This window comes from Leptonotus elevatus, chromosome 13 (assembly GCF_054856555.1).
Source record: "Leptonotus elevatus isolate MCC_2025b chromosome 13, RoL_Lele_1.0, whole genome shotgun sequence".
Classification (NCBI taxonomy): domain Eukaryota; kingdom Metazoa; phylum Chordata; class Actinopteri; order Syngnathiformes; family Syngnathidae; genus Leptonotus; species Leptonotus elevatus.
Window position 1 is genome coordinate 7,940,842 of NC_141251.1, and position 26,737 is coordinate 7,967,578.

At 36.4% G+C, this 26,737-nt stretch overlaps 1 protein-coding gene across 1 annotated transcript; it reads right to left on the reverse strand.

Moving 5' to 3' along the window:
* Window positions 1–1,474: 1,474 nt before the first annotated feature.
* On the reverse strand, window positions 1,475–13,866 carry vax1 (ventral anterior homeobox 1). Its single transcript, XM_086092188.1, has 3 exons — window positions 12,659–13,866; window positions 11,313–11,500; window positions 1,475–6,567 (listed from the first exon to the last, which is right to left on the reverse strand). The coding sequence occupies exons 1-3, from the start codon at window positions 12,870–12,872 to the stop codon at window positions 6,037–6,039; spliced, it is 933 nt and encodes a 310-aa protein (XP_085948314.1). The 5' UTR covers window positions 12,873–13,866; the 3' UTR covers window positions 1,475–6,036.
* Between the last annotated feature and the right edge of the window lie 12,871 nt (window positions 13,867–26,737).

Below are 26,737 nucleotides of genomic sequence, written 5' to 3' on the forward strand. Positions count from 1 at the left end.
GGAACAGGTGAGTTGGAGCAGGGAAACATCCAAAACCTGCAGGACTCCGGTCCTCCAGGACCAAGTTTGAACATTAATTTCTGTGTTGTTGTTAACATGATATATGAGTAATTACTATGATTTTTTTGTTTATAGTGACATACTATTTTTAATCACTTTCATGAGTACATGGCCATTTTCACATGTTCGTATTGACCAACATAATAACAATTAGTTCTAAAATATTACCAAATAGATTAAAGGTTTTAATCAAACCGCTATTTTTGTCCATGAGTATAAGTGTGTCACTGATTCCATAAAACATATTTATTAAAAAATAAAAACATTATTTTTAGTATAAAAAAATTATTATTTGTGCGCGTCCCTCATTTTACAGTAAACAGTAAACACAACCACATGCATTAAAGTAAAGCATTTTGGTCACCTTATGTAATGTTGGGCACATTTAACATTCTCTTTAACTTATAAGCCTGTGTTTGAAAATGATATTTGTACCATGGCCCCTACCCAACTAGCACACCTGCAGTCATGCACCACATGCATAGATTTGGTGGTGGTGGGGAAAAGCACTAGAAAACTGAAGAGGTAAGCACTGCCAGGTTGAGGCTGATGGTAGTCCCTTGAGAGCTCATTCAAACGTTTCAGGTTGCATGCAAAAAATAGAAAATTAATGCAACTGAAGGACTTCTGCCTACACAAGCTGTGCCCTCATTTTATAAATACCTGTTGTCGCCACTCTTTTATGAGTTCAAAGGGATTTGATCTCCCCTGATGTGTAAACTGTATTTTACAATTGCACTTCAGCAGTCCACCACTGTTCTTACATAAACGGCTTAACTTAGTGCTGTCAAGTGATTAAATTTGTTAAAACTAATTATTTGCATGAATAATGAATCACAATTAACTCATTCACTGCCATTGACGTCTATTGATGTAAAAAAATTCATTTGAATTATTTCTATTAGTTTAACATTTTTTCCACTTCACTTTTGTTTACAAGAGTATGAAAACCTAGAAGAAGAAAAAATATTGTACATCTAGAACAGATGTCAAATTTATGATTAATCGGGGGTTAACTATTGAAGTCATGCGATTAATTACAATTAAAAAATTGTAATCACCTGATGCGATTAAAAAAAAGAAGAAAAGATTATTAAAAATTAGGAGCGTCAGGCTATTATTTTTTTTAAATCGTAATTAATTTCATGACTTCACGAGTTAACTCACGATTAATCACAAATTAAAAATAAGCAAATCATTTTTTTAATGTTTTCATACTTTTGTTAACAAAGTGTAAAAAAAAAGTTAAACTAATAGAAATAGTTAAAATTAATGTTTGACATCTATAACTGTCAATGGCAGTGAATGAGTTAATTGCATTTTCTACTACTATTTTCTATGAAACTTGTAACATAATTGCTTGAGTAGAATCTTGGAATTAATGTAGAATCATTAAATATAAGGCATGTTTAGATTCAGACAATTTTAATAGCATTCTTTGATCCTTGAATGTAATTCTTCTCCTGTGAAATACAATTATCCAACAAAACGACTTACGATAACACAACATATATTCCCCACATAGAAACAATTCTCAAAATGTCCCACATACAGAGTTATCAGCACACGAGCACCACACTCCACCAGAGTGATTTGCTCTGAGATGATACAAAAGACATACAACTAATATGGTATTTGAGTTTGGCTTTTGCAAAGTGCATAAATTATTTTAGATTTCTCCAATGCGGAGTCGAGCAAAAATTTTGACCATCTTTCTATGGCATCTTGAACGATCCATTCCAGTGACTGAATAGATGGTTTTGACATGTAACATGTTCGATAACATCATATCTCGGATCCACTAATGAATAACAACAGATGATCACACCTGGCAGGGGATATAAAACAAAGGGCTGCTAAATTGCACTGCTTAAATCTCATGATCAACTCATTTAAACAATATAACAATGAAAAGTTGATCTTTCACAATGACTGATATGTTCGCGAATGAATGCAATTGCTCAGCCTCACATTTCAACCCAATAACAGCCCAAAATGTAATATATTTTCCATAAAAAAAAAAAGGCATTTTAAAAATGCAATAGGGCCATAATGATAACTGACTTACAGAGGTGGGCAATTACAAAATGTTGTCGGTCTGTCATCCGTCAGCGGCATGTGCACACGTCCGTCATCATCAGTCCACCATTTTTTTCAAGCCGAATCAAACTGTAACCGTCAGCCTGTCATTTTAATTGTTATCGCGTTTGCGTCATCACTTTGCCGCCACTATTTTGGGACTCACAGACAGAGGTGGGTTCCATCAATCCGTCAACAAAACGTGCATCCGTCAGTGAGGGACTGAGGGGGTCCGGCGGTACTTGACCCGGTTAGTGACGATTACACTGATGGACAGTCTTGTCAGTACTGCCAGTGTCCTGGGTTCCTTTGTGTCCGCATTGGATGAGTTGGATTTGTGCCCTTGGGGTAATTTTTGTAGGCTGGGAAGGATCATCGCTATTTCATGTTGTCTGTAAAGCTTTCCAGGATGACAGATATCAATTGCTTTATATTTCATCTGTTCTTTAATTCATTTGAATTGTGGAGTTTTGTTACAGTGTATCGGGATCTTTTGGCTGACTTGTCTGACAGGATCTTTTTAATTCATTTATTGACTGAAAAAGTCCAGAGGTAATCAGGCTTGGGTGTAGTCAGTGAAAATAAAAATCAACTTTCCCAAAAAAAACATTAGCCTCCTCACCCTCTCTTCTCTCTTTCGCTAGCCCAAGAAGCTCACAATTGAAGGACATCTACCATTCAACAGAATAAGCCCAATGTGTGCTAGCTTCCATATTTACATTTAGTTTTAGTTATCTGCTTATTTATGAAACTAATCATTCATTTGAATCCTGCTATTATCATATATGAATTAATTAATTTATTTATTGAATCACTAAAATTTTAGAGGCCACCATCCAAAGCTCAGACGATAACTCAAGCCATCAAAGTGGTACTTTACATTGGCTTTCTGTTTTACAAATCCAAAAGTTGGGACAATCTCTTGAGCATTTCCGCTCGTTTGATTACATCGTGGGATTCATTGTTTTGAGAGAAGAAAAAAAAAAGCAATAAAGCTGTGCAGCATGTTTTTTTTCCCTATAGCAAAAAGGAGCTTCCTTGAAATATTTTAGCTGTGCAATGGCCTCAGGATTAGTTGCAAGAAGCGTGTTAGTTCGTTAGCACTGAAATACATGGCACGAAAAAGAAAAAGAAAAAAAAAAGCAAGACAGGATGTGACCTCTCTTTCCTCAGACCTGAGCTTGAATACTCTGAAGACCATGTGACAAAAATGTGTTGGTGGTCTGCTCTGACGACAGGCTGGAGGACCCCGCCACCTGAAAACACACACACACACACACACACACACACACACACACACACACACACACACACACACACACACACACACACACACGCACACACACACACACACACACACACACACACACACACACACACACACACACACACACACACACTCTTGCAGAAAAACACATATCTTCACCCTAATTGGACTTAGGGTGAAGGAAGAGAATGGGTGGGGGGGGGGAGCTTTGGAGGGTCGTTGGCGGGGTGTTAGGAAGCATCAATGCGACCTCCACTCCCCCGTCCTCCTCCGTGGGGGGGGGGGGGGGGGGATTCCCAAGACAGATGCTGTAGAAACAAATGGTTTCTTTTTTCCAAACCCAGAAGTGTGAGCCTTAATAGTTTCCTCCTCACAAAAGTCCCATTTTACTCCTCAGCTATTGTACAAGTGTCATTTAACTGCTCATTGCTATATTATAATGCCGATACAATTTAAAGTAGAGTTTACTTGAATTGCTTAAATCTGTGTATTTTTCTGCATGTTTTTGCTGAGTGGTAAATGACTGTATTGAATGAAAACTGCAATATACAGTGTTCCATTATTGGCAAAATGAATCATCTATTTTTAGTCACACACACGCACGCACCTTTCTGAAGGGTAGACATTGTGATGACAGATTTTTTTTTTGCTGATCACTTGTTTGAATGCTTGATACTCGTTGACCTTTTTGTGCGATTTCGGAGGGATAATGGATTCCATGCAGGACAACTGTGGTCACAATGTAGCTGCTTTTTTTACGAAAGTTAGCTGCTGCGCCAACTGAAGTCAGTTAATTACACACAGTTAGGTTTGAGTATTTTCAACCGGACCGGCTACATATAAGAGTACAGTATATGAGTCGGAATGGAATATATTAATTCATTGGAAGCAGTAGAAACCTGCTTAATAAAGACTTTGCTATGAGAGCAAATGTGCAGCCCAAAAAAAAAAAGGGAACCTGAACAGGGTGTCACAGAAATACTAGTCTGCTTCCTGGGGCAACGTTGTTGCGGCCTTGAACGGGGCACGTAATAAACAAACTGAATTATGGTTACAATCTACAAACAAATTCCTCTGCAAAATAATCTTTTTCACTGAACAACATATAATCATATTGGAGTGTTGCTATTAATGTAAAGAGCCATGATTTAAATTGACCAAGTTAATTAAAAAAAGGAAGTAGTGAAATTATTTGTAAACCTCTTAATTTAAATATTTGACTTTTTAAAAGGGGTTCTGCTTTGGGATTTTTTTTTACACATTTAAAGATTTGGGGGGGGGGGGCTGTCATACTTATCAAACCACCATGTATTGGATATATAACAGTCATGGAATTTATCAATGCAAACTTGATTCATAGGAAGATGAATTAAAGAAACATGTCAAAGCATGTAGCCAAACAGTATACATGATATACAGTATATGCACATTTGGACCGCACATTTTACAAATCTCACAATACAGCACCAAATAGCTTTTGAACTGATTACTCATTCCATTCAGTACATTCAGTCATCCCTTGATTTACCAGATATACTAATAAAGTCATAATTACAAAATTGAATAATTTACAATAAAATAACCATTTAAAACATACATCTTTCATTTGCAGTACTTTTATAGTACAATCATTTCACCCTTTCTCCAAGCCTTAATGGCCGCTGATTTCACAAAGGAGCTCAAGGGACGTCTTCAAGGCTGATAAACCAATTTGGTGATCATCACAGCAAGCAGCACAGTAATGGTGAAAAGCAAAGCTTTTCTTAAAGACTATACAGCAAAACTCACGATTGTACAGAATTCGCAGACGAGAAAAATGATCAAAAGTAAAGGTTAAGTACTGCAACTTGGGGACAAAAACACCACAGACGTGCTGAAATTTTTTTCCCCGGTCTTCAATAAACTATTGAGAAGACAATTCTGCTGGATGACAACTACATTTCTTGAATGTTTTTGTGGAAGCCAGTTTTCTCACAAATGAATATACAACAGCTCGAAGCCAGGTGACTTTGTGTTTTGTTTCGTCTGACATGTTGCTACACAAAATGGCGTCTTTCTCTACAACTACTCACGTGCGGTGTCTTGCTTAACCTACCCAATACAATTAAATACATGAAAAAAGAAATGCCTTTTATGAGAAGGTTCAATCAGAATTCTGAGATTAAAGTCATAATTCTGAGTATAAAGTGAGAATTCTGACTTTAAAGTCAGAATTCTGACAATAAAGTCAGAATCTTGCCAACCTTTTTTTCCCCCTCTTCACTGGCCCTAATCCTCTTCCGTACCTTATGCACTGTGCGGTCATCCAATAATTTTTTGGTGTGTGACCTTTTGAAATAAATAGTTGAAGTAGCATTTTCTGAATCGGAACGATCTCAAAATAATCCCTTTAAAAATTGCTTCTCTAAATCCCCCCCTTCATTAACAATTTTACAGATAACATTTCTACAGCTAAATCTGTCCATATGAGATGAGTGTAGAGGTGTTGACATGTATCGAGATTACCAGACAGTCACAGAACATGATGACACAGACAGATCAGACAGTGACCAAAACAGAGACAGGCTAAGACAAACACCAAGCAAACATTTCCGGAGGAAACTAGCATACTTCCGCATGAAAACATAGCATCAGTCCAAAATCTTCTTGTCCATGGATTCTTTGCCATTGGTCCGCGAGTAAGGCTCAAAAGCAGAAGAGCTCAGGTAGCGAGCAGAGAGTTCTTGCAGATTGCCGGCTAACGAACTCGCCATGGTCAGCGGGTTCGACGGCATGCGGCTGGCGACGCCGCCTAGTAAGGAGGGCATGGGGAAGCTAAATAAGCTGTGAGCTGCCGCGGAGCTCTGCAGGCCTGGCACCGTCCCCGAGCTGGTGACAGCGGGTAGAGTTGGGCTTCCGCCAGCGGCTCCGCTGCTACCGCCGATGCTGCTGCTATTGCTGCCCATGCTAATGGAGGGGGGCCGCAGGGCCGAGCCCAAAGTGCCGCTACCGCAGTGGGGCAAGATGCCTGGTAGGCCAGAGGGCGTGAGGAGTCGACCCTGCTCCAGCAGTCTGAGGACACTGCAGGTCGCCGCCGTCTCGGAAACCACTGAGCGGAGCTCTGAGTCTTTCCCCTGGTCTTTTTTCTGCTTTGTGCGCCGGTTCTGGAACCAAACTTTTACCTGGAGACAAAAACACATGGGCAAAAAATAGGTAGAAGATTGCACAACACTGTGGGCCATTGTACATCGTTCACCCCATCCCCCTCTCTCTATCTCTCATGATTTTTTACTTTATGTATTTATTTGACTTATTATATTTTCGTTTTTATTTTTATAGTTGGTTTTACTAGATTTTATTTGTATGCACTTTGGAAACGCTTATTTATAAAACGTGCAATAGAAATAAAGTGGATTGGATTGAATCGTCCTTCTTAGGGGAAGGGAACCCCAACACCCATCATCCACTTTTTTTTCAATCTAAGGTGTGGTTCAGGGTTACGGCAGTGGGCGTAGCTGATTTTGGTGTTCAAAAAGGCCAACTGTATTCTGGAATTGTTGCCGATCAAACAAAGGGTGATTGCAAAGGACGAAGAGAATCCGTGCCGGATCCACATGAACCATTACACTCACAATAGCGATCCATTTTGGGTCATTTACATTGATAAATACGGATTCCACACATTTCACTATAAATCCATATATATATATATATATATATATATATATATATATATATATTAGAGCTGTCAAACAATTACATTTTTTACATATTATTATATTATATTATTATTGAGTAAATAATATGAATGAATAATGTTGCAAAACATACCAATAACATTTCAATGCTTTTAAATCCAGGTTAAAAAAACGATGCTCTTTTCTAGTCTTTCAAAGTATTCTTTATTTTTATTTTTTTTACACAAACAACCCCAAACAACAACAGCAACAACAACAACAACAACAAAACCCCACACACACAAAAAAGCATACCCCAAAACAAACAGCCAAACAAACAAACAAAATAAATAAATAAATAATAGTCCATTTCATTCACATTTCGTTAAAGATATCAATTTTACATCTTAATCTATCTGAAACTCTCTCCATAATGTATATGCTATATACTATATCCATCCATTCATTTGTTGTTGGTATATCTCTCTTCAACCATTTATTAGTTAAAGTCTTCTTACACGCCAACAACAAAATTCTCAATAAACATTAGACTTCTACCCTCCCTCAAAGTATTTTGTTGTCAAAGATGTTGCTCTTGCGCTATTCGTACGCTCTTTTAGTAATTGAATGAAGCTTTATTTGTTAATTTCTTTACTTTGGTTTCAAATCGCTTTAACTCTGTAACTATTTTAAATGGTGTACTTTAATTACGGTACGCAAAACATATTGAGTTATGTTTTGTATGAAACGCTTATATATCAGTGATTCATTTTTTTTTTAATTTTACGATCGTTATTTACTGTCTAGGTAATTGCCAATGTCTAAATAATGTGACATTCTTTCAAAAATGTATTCATTTAACCCCATAGAAATTCATTTGACAGTTTTGGTTAGGAGAGATGTTAGATGGTGCAAGCGTCCCTGAGCCGAGGCAGGGCCTTGCTCAAGGGCACCCCGTCCATTGTCAAGCACCTTATTCACTGACGATACATACAGCAGAGATAAAATAATATTTATGAAAGTTATTGAAATGATTATATTAATTGAATTTGAGTGAACGGTATAGCAAAGGAATAATCGTCATTTTCAGGTACAGTGTTATGGGAGATAAATATGTATGCAGAATACAGTCGAATATATGAGAAGCCATTGGAGCTGACTGTTTTGGATTCAGCTATTAACTAACCTTCGGGTCATTCTTACTCCTTTGAAACTCACAGGAAAGCGACACACACATTATTGCAGTTGCTCAACAGCAATGTTGATTAAATACCAAATTCACTCGTGTGCTGTGTTGATCATGAAAGGTGTTTTCTGTAGCGTCGCTAATTAATTCCTTTCTCAATTAAACGCAAAGCATTTTTTGCCAGTGATCAGCAAAATCCTGGGTTACGCTCAATGGAGTTATATTTCAAGGCCGCATTATTCAAGGTAGTGTAATGCACATACAAGTGCTTGTGTTCAGTATGCCAACACAGAAAACATGCAATAAAGGCCTTCACAAACGCTGTATAATGCGGCTATTTACTAAATACCTGAGAATGGTTTGTCAATTAAATGAGATCGCCCCATTAGCCTAGCGTTCATATTTACACGAATCTTTGAGTAGATTCAAACGTCGAAAATAACTGTACCTGAACATAATTCTCCAGGATGTGATTAAATATCTGGCTTTTGATGAGTTAATGCTACTTTTGCAAAAGAGTCATTTTGTCTAATTTATTGTCATCTTGTCCAATATTTTTGCACATGTGTCAAGGAGTGTGCACACCAGAACTCGCTTGGCAATCCTTATTATATTGTCCTGGATGCTTTAGGTCATTTTTAGGTATAGTGTCAACTTTCCAGAGAATGAAACTACAATTTATTTTGAAGTCTGGTTAGACTGAAGAGGCAGGCGTATTTATCTTTATTAATTAGTAGAAACCAATTTGTTTCTTATATATAATTTTAGACACTTTTGTTGTTAGATTGTCCTGTACAGGTCATTGCATTGCAGGCTAAGGTCATAATATGATTCTATTCCTAAAAGTCATATAAAGACATGTTTAATCATAGAGTGCACACTTTTGTAAAAGTAACTCAAAAATAATTGGTCACCTGTAAGGGACATATAATGTAATATAGAATAATAAAGAATCTAATAAAGAATGTAATGAAGATCCATAAATAATTTAAAGCAAAACAAATACTGCATTTTTTTTCAAATTTGTTATTCAAATTCAATTCCTTAAATCCCGTTCTCTGTTGTGTATCATTTCATATTCATTTGTCAACAAATTAATGTTTAAACATCTCAATCTAAATGAATAGCAGCAATAAATCAATATTTTTGGGGGGAGGGGATGTGATAACTACATGACAAGTCATTCGAATTCAATACACATGCACGAAAGAAGGTTGCAGAAATTATAATATGAACCATTTCTGACAGAGCTAATGTTGACTTTTCACAATTGCTTCCTCCCAAAAGCCAAATCAAATTGCAATGACCAAATTAATTTGAACCATTTGATGTAAACAACGCTTAACTTTGTTAAGCAACGATCCGACTGCTTACACCAAGAAAGCAAATGTTGCTTTAATTTGATCGCACATCAAGTAGAAGCTGAGAATAAAAATGATTGATTAATATAGCAGCATGTGACGTCTATGGACCAAATGTTCATCTAATCACGTCATTTGGTTGCTAAGAATTGACTTATTCCTCCTTCAAGCTAAGCACGTGTGCTTTCTCCTTCAAAAAAATAAATCTTCTTTTTGACCTTGAATTCAGTTTGTGTGAAATATTTGACCCGAAGACCTCTGCAAAAAGTCAACCATCTTCAATCATGCTAAACGCCACAATTAAATAATGACACAATTCAATTAGCAACAAGAGTGACGACGGTAACACAAATTTGGACAACATAGACAAAGAACACCTTGAAAGTTGCCAAAAGCAGAAACAGGCTGTCGTGATTCCTTCAAGTCTCAATCCGACAGTGTTACGCGTTGACCTGCTTTGAAATATGGTGTCAAGAGTGCAAATGCAGTTCATCCGTGGCGTGTAAACTCTAGCTGACCCCTTGCACATATAAAGCAAGGACGTCCACAATATGTTGCACGGCGACTTTCATCACCGCTGATGCCCCGAGTCGTAATCGAGCACATTATAAGCTCTATGTAATCTTCATATGAAGGATAAGTGGTCAAATGTATTCAAGCATAACCTTTACACACATTATGGACTGTATGTGTATATGTTTGTAAGAATGTTTTTCAGATGTATTTTTTTTAGAAAAGTTGTTGTACTTTGTATAATATTAATGCACCCAACTATCTTCTGTTCTTGAGGGGGAAAAAACTTACATGTGTGAATTTACATTCTTCTTAAAAAGTGCTTAAGCATACTTTTTTTAAGAGTGGGTTCACCGTTGCACTTATAGGCACAATCAATGATTCGGAATTGAAGGACACTTACATTTAGGCAAGAAAAAATTCAAGCTTAGTTAGTCAAAGTTGTTCCACTAAATGCGATTTTCAGAGTTAGTCAAATTCTAATTGGAGATCAAATTAAATACATTGTACTGAATATATATATATATATTAAAAAAAAGTGTGAAAATACACGGTTGACCTTGTAGTTCTTCACATACACCACACCCTCACTATAAAGGCAGCAATCCCATAATTTCAACAAAGACAGTGAGTGGTAACTAGTGCAAAACAATGAAAATAAGGTTTACTGATACTTCACATCATTTTAAATATAATTCAAAGGATTAAAAACAATTGTTTTGTATTCTTGTAGTCTTGAAAAGTATCGTAGTGATTTTTCTGATGTCTAAATGTTGAATTTCCAAAAGATTTCAGTGAGTGGGTTAATAAGACTTAATACAGTGGCCATTAAAAATTAAAGGATTAATATGTCACCTTTCTCATTATTGATTTATTTATTACTGTGTTGACCTATGTTGAGCTAAATGCTCAAACACAAAATGTGAAATTTGACATTATAATTAAAGCCCTAATTCATGTATTTATCAAGAACTATAACAATCGGTCTTCCCTTTTTTAAATACAGCATTGTATTGTTAAAAGAGCAAATTAGACCCTCACATTCATGAATTTGACTTCACACAATAATAATTGGCAAAAATGTATACTCCATGGCTGTTATAATAATAACTAACTAAAGAAAGAATCCAAGGATAACGGGCAATTATTTTTGAAGGCAGAAGAAAGGCACGGTCGAAATGAGCACCTACCTGAGTTTCGGACAGATTGAGCTGGCGGGCCAATTCAGTTCGCTCCCTTCCCACAACATACTGACACCTCTGAAACTCCATCTCTAACCTGTAGAGTTGTTCCGCAGTGAAAGAGGTGCGAGTTCTTTTGGGCCGGTCCAAATCCAAACCCTTTGGTAGGATAATCTCTCTGATGGAGCCTTTTGCATCTACAACAATGACAACAAAGCTGGCTCACACAGTGCACTGCATCGTGGGGCATCAAAAAGAAACACACTTCCAATTAATAGTATTCGAATCGTTATTAGTAAATGTTCATAATTGTTCGGCTAGAAACATTATTATTCTGAATGATTATTGCCCTTATCCTGAGTCAAAGGATTTTAAGTAAAGATCATTTTCTTCATAATCAAAGACATTTATAATCAATAAGCACATTAAAAAAAAAAACGTCTAAGCGGCAAACGAATATGGTGATTACAAAATACTAAAACTGTTCAAATAAACTGAGAGTTTGAGCAGATTTAAATACATTTTTTGATTGAATTATCGATTGATAAATCAACTTCAATGTGTGCAAATTTTTTAAAATTTCATTCAATCCTTTTTCCATCTAAGGTCCTGTCCAACGTAAAGAATCTAAATTGAAAAACATTTTTGAAATGTACAACAGATAAGGTGTCTCTTTTGAATTTAAATAACTTTCATTATTTAATTTTCAGTCGCAGAAAGAGAATTGACTGAAGTTGAAGAAATACAACTGTCATTGTTTTTTATTTATTGAGTGAATAGACTGTTATAAAAATAATGTAGTAATATTCACTTATATTGTTAAATAATTATTGAATAATAAATGTATCAATATATAATAGTGTTCTAGTAGTCTCACAAATGTACAATACAATACAAGAATATAAACTCTGCAACAACAACAAAAATTATTATTTCGTATTTAATTCTACCAAGTATCAAGCTACAAAATTGCAGGTATTGTTAAAGAACTGGGATTTAATTACAATTTTGCCACATGCAAAAAACAAACAAAAAACACACGCATAGTGACCGCAATGAGGAATGCATCATTCTAAAGTAACTATTTGTTGTTTTTGAATAATTGTAATTTTATTATTCATCCTAATTGCTTTTTCTAGTAACTGTTAAAATTCACTACTATGATTCCATTACTGTGCAATTAAAAAGTAGTTTTAATAGTAGTAAATACAAAAAAATTAGCAATTTGTAATTCAAAAAGAAAAAGAAATACATGATTTCAAAAAACAAAAATTTGGCCGGATTGTCGCGTAACGATAGTTGCGACATTTCCGAGTTCCGTTGGATCCCCGTTGGCGAAAGAGGACAAGATTTACCTCGCACAAGTATTCTCCGACAGTAGTCCGGGTCTGCAGTGCTCCCCCTGTTTTTCTCGCAGTTGTCCACCGTCCCAGAGGAGGAAAAAGAGCTCTGTTGCTCCTTTAGAAAGCTTTTGGACAAACTGCCCTGCGAGTCCTTTCCGTCTTTGCCCTCCTTAAGTCCATTCTTCAACATCATTCCTTCCGTCTCTTGGTTGTACCTGACCTCCATGCTCACTTCTTGGATATGCAGCTCGGCCGGCTCTTTTTTTTTTTCCTTCTCCTTTCTTTGTCCCGTTTAAAAAAAAAAAAAAAAAAGAAAGAAGGAAATTCAAGAGAACACGGCGCAACAGATCATCTGACCAGTGTGGCTTTAGTTTCAAAACAGTACCTTCCAGCAAGGTAGCGTCAGCTATCTAATGGTGAAAGACTTCCGCCGCCCAACCAAGGAAACCCTATTATCACTGACCAACTCCCTTGCCCAATGATCTTGGACGTCTCCGTGAAACTCAACGATAATTCAATGCCCCCCTTTCCTTGTTACAAAGACATCAGACTGATAGATGAGCTACACATAATCAGAGCCGTGGATGAGTCCTCGCTGTTTCAACTGATTGCGGTAATTTGGCTGCCTCCACATTAGCGCAACCTCGTGAATACTATACTAATAAATTGTTTTGGGGGGAAATCGGCCAGATCCTGATGCTCCCCGTCCGTTTGTTGTCAGCCCAGGGAATGGAGAGAAATGATTGGTCTTGCCTCGCAACCAAGCTTCCCTGAGCCCCTCACAGGGATGTCACTACTCCAGACCCAACCAAAGTTGCTGCTCGTTTCATTCTTTCATCCGTCAAAACCCAGCAGGCATTTTCCCCCTCAACTTTCCACTGCGCACCTGATTGCCGTCGAATGTCAGCCAACTTTGATCCCATTTCTCAACGTAGTCCTGCAATGCTCACTTCTACCGCTATTGCAGGCAAAAGACACTGGGGATTAATCAACGGAAAAGAAGAGGGGCTTTGGATAAAATCCGCGTGTCTTAAAAATGGACGAAGACCAGTGACGGCAGAATTTCTGCGCTTAAAGTTTAAAATTCCAGTGTTGTCCTGTTTTTGTTTTTGGCTTTTTTTTTTTTTTTAGGCACCCATGCAGAACAACCCAGCAGATGACTGAACCCCAGAAAGCGACTTCTCGCATTTGTACGACGCACAAAAATGGAACAAAACTTGTCATTAGTGCTTAGGCTGCCGACACCCCTGGAATGGCCCCTACCCCATCCACCGCTCGCCTTCCAGCCCACTAACCACCCACCCAAGCACCAACTCTGAGCTATTTTAATTGTCAGTGCAACAATATCTCTGAACACAGCAGTGGTCAGTAATCCAATAAGACCATTGATTAGGCTACAAAGATTCAATTCAATCCAGTGGCCTAGTGCAAGGAACATTCTCTGGTCCTTCTTGTCACCTTAGCTGGCCAGAAGCCCCCTTCAAGCTGCCCCCCTCCCAGAGTGCCATTCATGCCTTTATGAGAAACAGAGAGGGAAAGGAGTGAAAGATGGCAATTATCTAATTGGACTATTAACAGACAATTCTGTGAGTGTGCCTGCCCGGCAGCAGTCTCAGGGTGGCTTTAAGGGCTGCATGTTGAACTAACTTTATTCACAGAATGTTTGGGGGGCTTCTGCTTGGAGTGGGGCAGGATCCTTTGTTTGAGAAAGGGAAAAAGGAGGCTAAAAGGCCGCGAGTGAGGGGAAAGCGAGGCTTCTCAAGCTGCAGAGCGCAGCCGCAGCCTGGGAAATACATGGAGGATACAGCGTCTTGGCCTCTCAGACACACACACAATGGCCGAGGGGGGGGGGGGGGGGGGGGGGGGCAAAGACTGGTGTTCAGCTTCTGCATTGTAAAAAAATAAATCAAATACAAATAAAAATACAAATCACACGCTCAGCAGAGCACTATGGAGAGCATTCGGGATCTTGAGAACATTTTGTTAATTAGCCCCATGCAACAATGTGAAATCAGATTTCCTAATATGCGCTTGTCCACACTTAGTGATAACAGTTTGATATTACACACGTTGCTCATTGAAGGCTTTTGCTAGAGATATACAAAACTGTGTTGAAAAAGAGTGCGATTCTAAAAGGACAGTAAATGTTTTTCTTGCTAGTTCTAATATTCAGTACATCAAGCCCTTGAGAACCATATCAATATGAATAATAAAAGATCCAAAAAAATAACATCACATCATTCGTAGCATTGGTGAAAGTGCTTACGCAAGATACAGAATGAAGGTGCCACTCATACGTATCAGCTGAGCATGTTTCCTCACTATTAAAGGCTACAATAAAGGTTATTGTAATAATGTAAGGTAGTTCAAAACTCATCTTTTGAAAATGGGTCTCAAAGTCATTATCAATTCTAACTAAACGCAGAAAAGCACATTTTATTTAAGAAAATGTGTGCCAAATAATTCTTGACTTAATATCAGAACGCAGGGCTGCTCTTGTGTGTTTTGCTCAACATTATGAGTTTGACATACCTTCCGCCAGTGAGCGTACATTCATAGTGACAAGAAGATTTAATACTCCCACAACTCGAATTCCAACTTCAATACTGTATGAATATACGTTGAAATGCCCACACAGAATTCATCAAATGTTTACCATTTGTATTTGCTGATTGTTGCCTCCCAGCGGCAATAATTAATAAATACATTAATTAAAATGTTTAAATATATCTATATAATATTTTTATAGCACACCACACAATAATTTTACAGACGACAAATAAAAAATACAATAAAAAAAGTATGTTTTTACTATATATTCGTTTACGTTAAACCCGCACGCAATTCTTATCTTATATATGTGTTATGTTATGGGATACAATGATTTATGCAAATCTGTTTGCAGGTATCTGGACTGGACTGGACTGGACTGGACTGGACTGGACTGGACTGGACTGGACTTCTTTATTTTAAAGCCAGCAAGCTTTGCCTCGATTTGGTGCACAAAGTAGCATGCACTTAATGGTGGAGTAAACAAGTTACAAGCAAGCTAAGAAGCTAACGCTATTTTCATGTTTATTTTTATAGACAATGCTGATTGATTGACATACATGCGTTTTTCCTCGTCCTCCTTTCGCCGTTTTTTTTTAATGCAGCACCTGAGGGCTTGGAAATGTATTTGGGATTTTTTTTAAATCTTTTTTTTTGCCCTGCAATTTGGCGCCCCCTCCACTAGACGGCGCCCTAGGCAACCGCCTAGTTTGCCTATGCCCAGAGTGCCCCGGGCCTGCCCTCAGCCACATATGTCTTGTCCAAGTATCTCTCGTTTCGCCAGTTTGTTTTTATTTAGTTCCCTGCTTTCTTTCATTCCTTGTTGGTTCTTTGTCTTTGTCACGTCTTGTTGCTGTCAATGTATGTTTTTGCAAGTGGTCTCTGTTCTAGTTGAATTTAGTCATGTCTTCCTAGTTCGTGTTTTAGAGTAATTTAGACATTGTTATTTTTTTTTTTACGCTTGTTCATTTTGTATTTTGAGAACCCAAGTACCTTGTTTGTTTTGGTTCTTTTGGTAATTAAATACATTTTGGTTTTTGAGATCCTCTCCGCTTTCCTGTATTTGGGTCCTCAACCCCCACACAAAGCAAATCACTGTAATTAAATACGATTGATCAGGCAAAACACATTTATTTTGATTCTTAATGGGTTTCAAAATAAGATACATCTAAGACATTTGATTTCATAGCAATAAAGAAATAATTAGATGAGCCTCGTTCTGCCGTCAGTCGTATTTTTCCCAAACTGCCAATATTTCCTATTTTCTAAAAAATAAAATTTGAATATCTTGGAAAAGTTGAATTATTTCCATAATTTCATTCATAAAGTCAAACGTTCATTGATTATAGATTCAGGGTTCACAATTTAAGTGATTTCAAGTATTTGTTTGTTTATTTTTATGTAATTTGGGATTTTCTTTATTTATTGAAAACTGTGAAGAAATACTTCTCAGTGTTTTGCATGAGGAAAAAAAGGATGGTTGTATGGATGTTTTTTTTCCAAATGATATGGTTGGTAATTCCTTTGCCTTAAACACTGCTTTGATGCGCCGTGGCATTGCCTGGGTTCCTGGAAGCCCAGGTTTTCTTGATGCTTACTGTCAGCTCTTTGTTCTTGGGTCTGGTGGCCTTCATTTTCCTCTTGTGATACTGGAAAATGAGGCCCCCCAGACCAAAAAAAAACCCAAATGAAAAACACTAGATAATATACAAACTGTACATGCTAATTTCTTCACAGTATTCTAATTTGTTAAAATCCAGTTTTGGTGGGTTTTATATGATGGAAGGCCAAAATAAGTAACAATGAACAAATACATATTTGAAATCACTTAGATTGCGGGGCCCTGAATCTATAATCTATGAAAGTTTGACTTTTTGAATGGAATTATGGAAATGATTCAACTTTGAGGAAATTGCATTTATTTATTTTTTTATGCCGAGGAGTATATTCAATTACAGCCTACAGGAGGTCTTCAGTTCCGAGCATACGGCGCTGACCTAGCCCGAATACAATGCACGAATACAATGCACTAACGAATCGAAAAGTGTTGTAGTAATAAAGTTATAATTAAGGTAAATGTGTTTATGAAAAACACTTTGAAGGAATAAATACAGTGGTTACTGAGGCTCTTGTGTCTCACTGAGACATATTCTTACACCCACTGCGCAACCCTGAAATGTAATTGGACCGTGGCAAATGAAGGACCCCTGCCTGTATGATTTTGGATGATAGAGGTCTGACGGCACAGTTCGAAAATGACAGTGACTTGACTTTTGCAACTCCGTGCAAATGAAGATTGTTATAAAAATGTTGCAGAGAAACCAAACTCCCGTTTTTATACACAATATTACATTTTAATAGACTTACTGTACAATTAGGACCCTAACACGATACAAAGAAATTAACCAGAGAGTGGAGTCAACCCGGCAGTAACTTTAATTGTTTCACTCCCGACCATATACAGTAGCATTGTTTGCATGTGTTTTTCTCCTACAATAACAGTAACAAAGCAAAACCAACTTGCCAATGCAGTAAAGCTGTGCTCATTAAAGCAGCCATTGTGATTACGGCCACCGAATCAGCTTGATGCTAATGAGAATAACTCGCAAATTAATGACACATCCGAATCAAAAACTTGGGTAGAATAGAAAAGCTTTAGGATATTGTCAGTGTAACGTACAGCAAAATATAAAATAAGACACATAATATAGAGTGAATGCAGAGCCAGAGCCTGACAAATAAACATCTAATTAAATTAAAATTATGTTCAGCTTTAGTTCTCTGGTATGTGCTGATTTGATATGTTTTGTAAATCCAATAATGTCCGTTGCTGAATTTGCATACATCCTGTATGAATAAATGAATAAAAAAATATATTATAATAATAATAATAATAAATAAATAAATAAATACAAATAAATAAATAAATAAATAAATAAATAAATAAATAATAAATAATAATAAAATGTAAAAATGTAAAAATTTAAAAATTTAAAAAATGTAAAAAATTTAAAAATTTAAAAATACTGCATATGGGCAAGACAGTACAGCAGTAAGCAGGCTCACCTAACCTCTAATCCCACATTTACTGGGTTGAGGAAGGTTGTTACTGGTAAGGGACTGCTTCTGTCTATCTATGTCTCCAAGATAATTTTTTCAGACACTTTTATTATTGTCCTCTGGTCTTTCATAGTCAGGCTAACATACAAACCCAATTCCAAAGAAGTTGGGATGTTATGCTAAACGTAAATAAAAACTGAATACAATGACTTGCAATTCATGTTCAATGTGTATTTAATTGAATATACTTCAAAGACAAGATATTTAATGTTGAAACTGATAAAACTATGTTTTTTAGCCCTGGGTCATGTTTACCACTCTGTTACATCACCTGTCCTTTTAACAACATTCATTAAACGTTTGGGAACTGACGACACTAAGGCTAAGTTGACACTGCAGGTCTTAATGCTCTATTCAGATTTTTTGGAGAAATACGATTTTTTTTGAGTAAGCGTTGACATTACCTATTGTATCAATACGTCATAAGCGTCATAGTCGCCGTGTACACATGACGTATAAATACGTCATATGCTTTTTTTTTTAGGCAAGAGTGTTTGAGCGCCTCATTTCACGGAGACCTCTCCTTTTTTTCCTCCTTAACGATGACGTCACGTCATTGCCGCGCGTAATAAATGAGCCGTCTGCGTGGCTAAATTACTAATATTAACACCACAATTGGCATCTTTATACTTCATATTTCAAGTGGGATTAAATTAAAGTTGGACTTTTGATGACGTCGAGGTCGGATATGTGCATTGCAAAAACTCCAATCTCGGACCACATATGAAAGTGACCCAGGTCGGATATGAAAAAATCGGAATTGAGCCGTTCAGACTGACAAAAAAAAGTCAGCTACAAGTCGCATTTGGGCAAAAAAATCCGATCTGGGTCGCATTTGCCTGCAGTGTGAACATAGCCTAATTGTTGTACAGCTTCAGCTTCAAGGGTCTCCATTGTCATAGTTTACGCTTCATAATGCACCACACATTTTTTAATTGGAGACGGGTCTGGACTGCAGGCAGGCCAGTACCCACACTCTTTTACTACGAAGCCACGCTGTTGTAACACATGCAGAATGCGATTTGGCACCAGTTTCACAAAAACTTGTAAAATGAACAGACTAAAATGCATATTTTTAAAGGCGTTACAGCACACTCACAGGTGAATTATTACTATGCATTGATTATAAAACTATTGGAAAGGTACAAAACAGCACCCTCTGATGGATGTCATGGGTAGCACCCACTGAATATACACTATTTTATTGATTGCCTATCAGTTTTTTTTTTTTTTACAGCAATGGTCTTTGGCCATTTTTGTCACAGTAAGTTATCAGTATGCTATTTTTAGCAAATGCTATCATATCATCAATGCAGCGGAATGTTACTATGCTTGACGGTCAAAAAAATCACATTTACTTGGTGTGTCATGTTTGTTTGTCAATCCATTTATTAGTTTGTAGTAATATTCAAGATCATGTAGGATGATAAAAAGCTTGGTGGCTTGTTCCATTAATGCTATATAGTGGTTTATAAATTGTGAAAGAGATTTCCAGTACTGTACTTTCAAACACAGCCTCACCTAAATGTATTGGGTTATTCTATGACCCATTCACCACCTCTCAAGAATATTTTTTGTTCTTCCGGAAAGTGAAGTTGTATTATTCCCCCTTGCAAAAAAAAAAACGGTTTGGCTGTAAGACTTTTTCTTGCCCAGCTTTGTATTAAAGTCAAATGCTAGTTACAAATAAAGCACGAAGCCTAAAACAACAGAGGAAAACATGCACCTAAATAAATACATGAGTAATTATCAACCTTCATTTTATACAATTAGACACCATTGTGTCCATTAAGTGTGTGACAAACAATTAATTTGTTGCAGAAATTAAGATGTTCAATCTAGGAAATTCGAGTTTGTATAGTTAAAATTTACTAATATAATACTGTACTACAAACTGTATGCACATTAAAAAAAAAAAATCATTTTTGTTGTTGCAGGTTTTTTTTTAATAACTGTACTGCAGCATACTAACTCTAATATGCTATATTACTCTGTGGGGGGGGACATCGAGAGAGTTATTGTCAATAAACATATCCCACTATAGATTTCTATCTTACCATTGAAGCTCACAAGTGCAATAAATCATGCTTCAACACATTTGCGTCAGCCCAGAGCGCAACAAATAACAATTATTTCTTCTGGCTGTTTTAATAGAGCTATTTAGCAGGATTCCAGCCAGGATGTTTTCACACAAATTGCAAGCTGTACAATGGTCAGATAATTACCGCCAGGGTGGACTCAATGCGGAGTATTAACATTCATCATTTTAGGGATGACATTTTTTGAATGATGAAATATGCTTGGTACAGTTATTTTTGTGCGTAGGAATAGATTTGAAAAAGATTTTTAAAAATTAAAATAAAATAAATCAACCCTGGCTTGAAAAAGAGAGCGTTACAGTTCCAAGGTATTTCTAATGAGAGAATGGCTTGTTTTTTTAATTTCCAAATGACATAAAACTGAATGTGCCACACACACACGCACATAAAAACAGTTAACACATCACAAGACAGCACAAAACGTGTAGTAGGCTACCTTGTCTAACCCTTTAATATTGTCAACTTGAATGTAATAAGTTGGCTCTCTGTGGTTGCAATATTAGGATTCAGAGCGTCTTAGTACGTGGTTGGAAAACCCTTTTAGGTTCTCCAAATACAAGGTACTGTAGGTTCGTGTGGAGAGCGTAGGCCTTGGAGAGCCGCGATGCCTCCGTGACAACATGGTAACTCACGATGAATGGTTACATTCACAGGCCTTCTTTATGTTTAAAAATGTGCTGATTATGTTCCACAGTAAGAGAGCAAGGTGTTCTTGAACCCTCTAAATAGCTTTCAGGTCTCAGCAATGGTGGAAGGCTGCGCTGGCAGCTGAGCTCAAATACTGCTCTGTGATGAGGTTTTAAAAAAAACAAATTTTTTATGGCTGTCTGAATTTTTATTTTATATATTTGTAAAAGCATTTGCTTTCACTTCAAAATACAGTAATGTATTACGAATACGTAAAATATTTTGTGGCTTTAATTATTATGGTTATTTTAATATCAATCTGTCCTTCTTTATTTCAGTTAAAATGACCAGAGTGGCTTTATTTCTCAGCAGTTTTGACAGCAGAGCTAATAATCATAATAAGTCGTGGGTGACAACTTACCTAACAGGCACGGACGGGGTCCGTATCTGCTCAGCCAGTGTGCATGTCCGACACTGCTGTGGTGACTAATTGATGCCTACGACGGACTGAAATCTCACCTTGCACCAACTCAAGTAAGCATGTATATTTAGTCAAGGATCTTTGTCTGGTAACTACAGTGAACAGTTGTTAACTCATTAACTGCCATTGATGGCTATAGACGTCAAAAATTCATTTGACCTATTGCTATTAGTTTCACATTTTCCCCCCACTTTTGTTAACAAGAGTATGAAAACCTCGAAAAAAAAATTACATTTAGAACAGATATAAAATTTGTGATTAATCGTGAGTTAACTATTGAAGTCATGCGATTAATTACAATTTTAAAAAATTAATCGTCTGACGCCCCAAATTTTTTTATAATATTTTTTTTCTTTGAGGGGCATCAGGCGATTAAAATTTGTAATTGTTATTAATCACATCACTTTACTAGTTCACTCAAGTGTAATCACAAATTTTACATCTGTTCTAAATGTACAATACATTTTTTCTAGGTTTTCATACTCTTGTTAACAAAAGTGGGAAAAAATGTGAAACTAATAGAAATAGTTCAAATGAATTTTTTGACGTCTATAGCCGTCAATGGCAGTGAATGAGTTAAGAATGAATGTATTTTTGGGGTAATTATTGTAGTTGTGCTAGGACCCTCTATCAGAGCATCAGAGCAGTCAAGATTATCGCTATTTCATTAGACTTGATTTGATTTGAATTATATTCAATATTTTCAAATTGTATAATAATTGCAATCATATTGAAAGAATAACAAAGACAACAACTTTCTAAAATTGACTGGCAACAGGTCTCCATTGAAATTTCACAAACACACGACTCTGAACTGTATACTACGTGTAGCGTGGCCCTTGAAAGTACCTCAATGCTGTTGTCGTAATCCTCTTTTGTCAAGCGCAGACAGCCTAAAAATCCACAACAAAGCCTGAACGGTAATTTCTCCCTGAATAGTTTTAGGTGACATTCTTTTGTCCCACAGATGGCGCCTTGCGGTAGTTATTGTCACAGGTGTAATTTGAGCACTTCTTTTATTGCTGCAACAGTTACATTGTCATAAGCAGTCTTCTTAGCCCCGATGGCAACAAAAGCAAGAATTATAAAAGCTGCGTAAATAAAGCATTTTATTTGTTTTGTGTCGCTCTTTTACAGCTTAGCTCGCCATTTGACAACCCACAATTTCTCTTAAACCCACAGGCGATGTATCCATTTTTGCTCATTTATCAGATTAATCCTGTTGAAATCTTACACACTACCAGTTTTTCCTTTGTGTTCCTTTTATGTTTCTGTGTGATTTCAAGCTCGCAGAGTAAAGCTTCTAATGGTGCATTACAGTGTAATTATCCGTATACTCGAGTTTAAAAGCTTATCGAAAATAAATGAAGCAGAAATAAAGCAGGCACAACAAACACAAAAGAGACTTCATGTAGAAATTCTAATTAACTCATTCACTGCCATTGACGGTTATAGACGTCAAAATACTCATTTGAACTATTTCTATTAGTTTAACATTTTTTTCCACTCATGATTAATTATAAATTTTATATCTGTTCTAAATGTACAATAAAAAACATTTTTAGGTTTTCATACTCTTGTTAGCAAAAGTGGGAAAACTAATAGAAATAATTCAAATGTTTTTTGTTTTTTTGGAGAAAAAAAAGTTCTCATGATTTTTTTTATGTTAATAGCCGTCAATGGCAGTGAATGAGTTAACAGAGTTGTTTTTACTCTAAAAAACTTTACATGATCTACTACAGGTGTGTCAATCATACGGCCCGCGGGCCGAATCAAGCCCACAGAGGGGTTTAATCGGGCCCGCGAGACAATTTTGTAAAGTTAAAAGAAATTTCTAATGCTGTGTTTGAAATAATACATTTGTCCAAGGTAAGATTCAAACATATTTGTACAAAAGTACACAAACACAAGAGTTGCCAGAGCGCATTTCGTCACATTTTCAACAACAGATACATTTGTCCAAGGTAAGATTCAAACATATTTGTACAAAAGTACACAAACACAAGAGTTGCCAGAGCGGATTTCGTCACATTTTCAACAACAGCGTCTCAATTATGGTATGTCATTTCATTTTGTTGTGACACCAAACAGCTATTTCTGCCCTTTTTTGGCAACATTAATAAGGTAATTTATGAAGGTGGCGATTTGCAATCATGCTGATTAACACATTAATATTCAAATCATTTTTTTTGTCTCGAACACATTTTCACATCGATGTATAATACGTGATATGTAAATATATATTCTGCTCCGTGAGTGAACTTGGCGGAGACTTGGCCAAAGCTGAGCAATGCCGATATGGTAATTAAGTTATACTGCCATGTGAATTTTGTAAGAAGCAACCTGCGAGCTTATGCGCATAGTATTTAGGTAGAAGTTAAACGGGTTTACTCGTTTTCATACATCATAAACATCTGAGTGTCACAGTGTGGTAACCTTTCTAATTAAAACATCATTTCAAATGACTCTTTTGCTGTATGAAAGATGTCCTTGAAGCTACATTTACTTCCTTCCTTACAAAAAAAAAATGTGTATGAGTGTAATAAACCAAAGTGGGTATAAAGTCTCAGTACCTCTAATTGCTGAACTCTTGACATCATGTTTTAATACAACTATGCATTGATGTGCAATGCTAACAGTTTAAAAGGGTTTACAAGGTACTGTAGCTCATGTTATTCTTCGTGATGGAGATGAGATTTTTTTTGTTTTTTGTTTGAAAGAAATGCTGAAAATAGTGCAGTTGCAGTTAATCTCGAGGAAAAATCACATTTAAAGCAAAGAATAATAAAGACAACCAATAAATAATTATTGAAGATAACCATTCACTCATTCACTGCCATTGACGCTTATAAATTTCAAAAAATCATTTTAACTTTTTTTATTAGTTTAACTTTTTTTCCACTTTTGTTAACAAGAGTATAAAAACCTAGACTTTTTTTTTTTTTATAATCTAAAAGAAAAGATTATTAAAAATTAGGAGCGTAATTGTAATTAATCACATGACATGACAATAGTTAACTCACGATTAATCACAAATTTTATATCTATTCTAAATGTACAATATATATTTTTTCTAGGTTTTCATACTCTTGTTAACAAAAGTGGAAAAAATGTTAAACTAATAGAAATAGTTCAAATGATTTTTTTTTTTACGTCTATAGCCGTCGATGGCAGTGAATGAGTTCATACTCAATTCCAAAGACATTTTAGGGTCACATTGAAAAGAGAAGTAAATGAAACAAAAGACTGAAATTGTCTCACTCTTTTGTTGTCCAGTTATACGGGAGGTCTCATTAGAAAGGTGGGTGAGATTCGTCTCAGACTATTCTATCTCGGGCTCAGACTTTACTCTTGGCACATTACAAACATTATTCTTGTATTTTTATAAGATATTATTCTCATAATAGTAAGACATTATTCTTGCAAAATGAAGACGTCATCGTTTTTCTAAACCATCCTGTTATTCTGTTCAGGGACATTTGGGAGCTGCAGACTACCCCGGCTGACGAAAAGGCAGAACACACCCTGGACTGGTCGCCAGTCAATCACAGGGCACATTTAGAGACAAACATTGCCTCTCACATTCCAAACATCTCGGAGTCACACTGCCTGCCGAGTGACTGACTTTGTCTTGGACCAGCACTCCGCCATCTCTTTTCAAAATGCTGCTTTGTATTCAATCACTGCTTTAATTGCATTCTGGCAAAAAATAGATTCACTTTAGGATTAAACTGGACATTTTCATTCGCCACATAAATATTTTTTTGTTACATTTATTACATGTCATGTGACTCTTAACAATTACAATAGTTTAGCAGATCTGTTTTGGAATTGACATGTTAATATGTTGGGATTTTATATTCTTCTAACTTATAATAGCAATGGCTAATTTTACTGTTTGGTACATAATAGCATTCTGAAGGAACCGTTCCTGATCCAAACAATGTAATCAAAGGTGTTGGATCAGAAAGTCGGTATGCAGAATAAAATACAAAGTCTTTGGGGCCCTCATGTGGCCAAAGCAGTTGAAGTTGTTTCATAGAAAAGTATTTGAATCAATGCATCAAACCCATTCAGAAATGTCTATAATTGTGTTGGATTGTTAAATAAAATTGATTTACAGTATTTATCCCTATAGAAATTCGCTTCCATAACAATTTGTCAAAATGTCCATGTTTTACATTTTGTCAAGACCTTTCTTTTTTTCTTTTTGCATTTCTTGGTAATTGCAATATATGCAATAGGATAAAAAGCCACAATTGTTCATAAATGGTTTCAATATTTGTTTATTGTAATGTATTGTTTCAGTCTGAATCATAGTACATGAGATTTCAGTGTCCCATCATCAAACATATTTATGGATTAGTAACTCTTTACAATTCTGTTTTCAACTGTATCTCAGTCTGAATTGCTACCACCGATTGTTTTTCCTCACCTGCGGCCTTATTTATCAAAGAGTGCATAGAACAGCTTCTAAATTCGTCCGTACAACTGAAATTTAGACTCGGGAATCAGTATTTATCAAACGTGCGGACACCTGTCAATCAGTCATGGCTCAGATTCATAAAATGGGTGGGCCATGATTGGTCGTCACCTGAGCCATGAGCAACTGTGATGACATTTTCAGTTGACAGCAATTGGCAAAATGGCCGCCCCCTGAGATGGATAAAAATGGGTGGATTTTGCTACTTAATTAATATTACACCAAAAGTAATGTTAACTGAAATAACGTGTTTAGACTAGTGGGGGGGGGGGGGGGGGCACACAACATATTATTGTAAAGACATTTTTTGGGGGCTGACAAAAAAAGTCAACAAAATCACATCAATAAGAGTTGATTTAAACTCATTTTATCTTACATTTGACACGTAAGTTGGTCATTTAGAAGGAGGGAGAGGACAAAATATATATATATTTTAGGGAGTGCTCATCTGTTTGGTATTTTAACCACTTTGACTATATTTACCTAACAATTTGTTTAAGTATAACAAGTGCATGGATTATTTGCAAAGAGCCTGTGGTGGGTACGTACCTCACTTGGGAAGCCTGTATTGGTTGGTGACAAATAAGATAAGTTATTGTATTTGTTCGTCCCAAGTAGGGGGGTGTTATTGTTCGTGCGCATATTGTTTTTCTTCCCAACACTGACTCACTGATACAGGAATGTGCTGTTTTGCTGAAGGGAATGTTTTGATTATCAGATAGCAAGCCGTG

What these genes read in the sequence shown, in the direction of transcription:
- vax1 (XM_086092188.1), bottom strand. Translation starts at nt 12,872, where the DNA reads ATGGAGGTCAGGTACAACCAAGAGACGGAAGGAATGATGTTGAAGAAT. An exon ending in TCGGAGAATACTTGTGCGAG is followed by an intron (nt 11,501 to 12,658) that starts GTAAATCTTGTC and finishes TCATTGTTGTAG; the next exon opens with ATGCAAAAGGCTCCATCAGA. An exon ending in TCAATCTGTCCGAAACTCAG is followed by an intron (nt 6,568 to 11,312) that starts GTAGGTGCTCAT and finishes TTTTGTCTCCAG; the next exon opens with GTAAAAGTTTGGTTCCAGAA.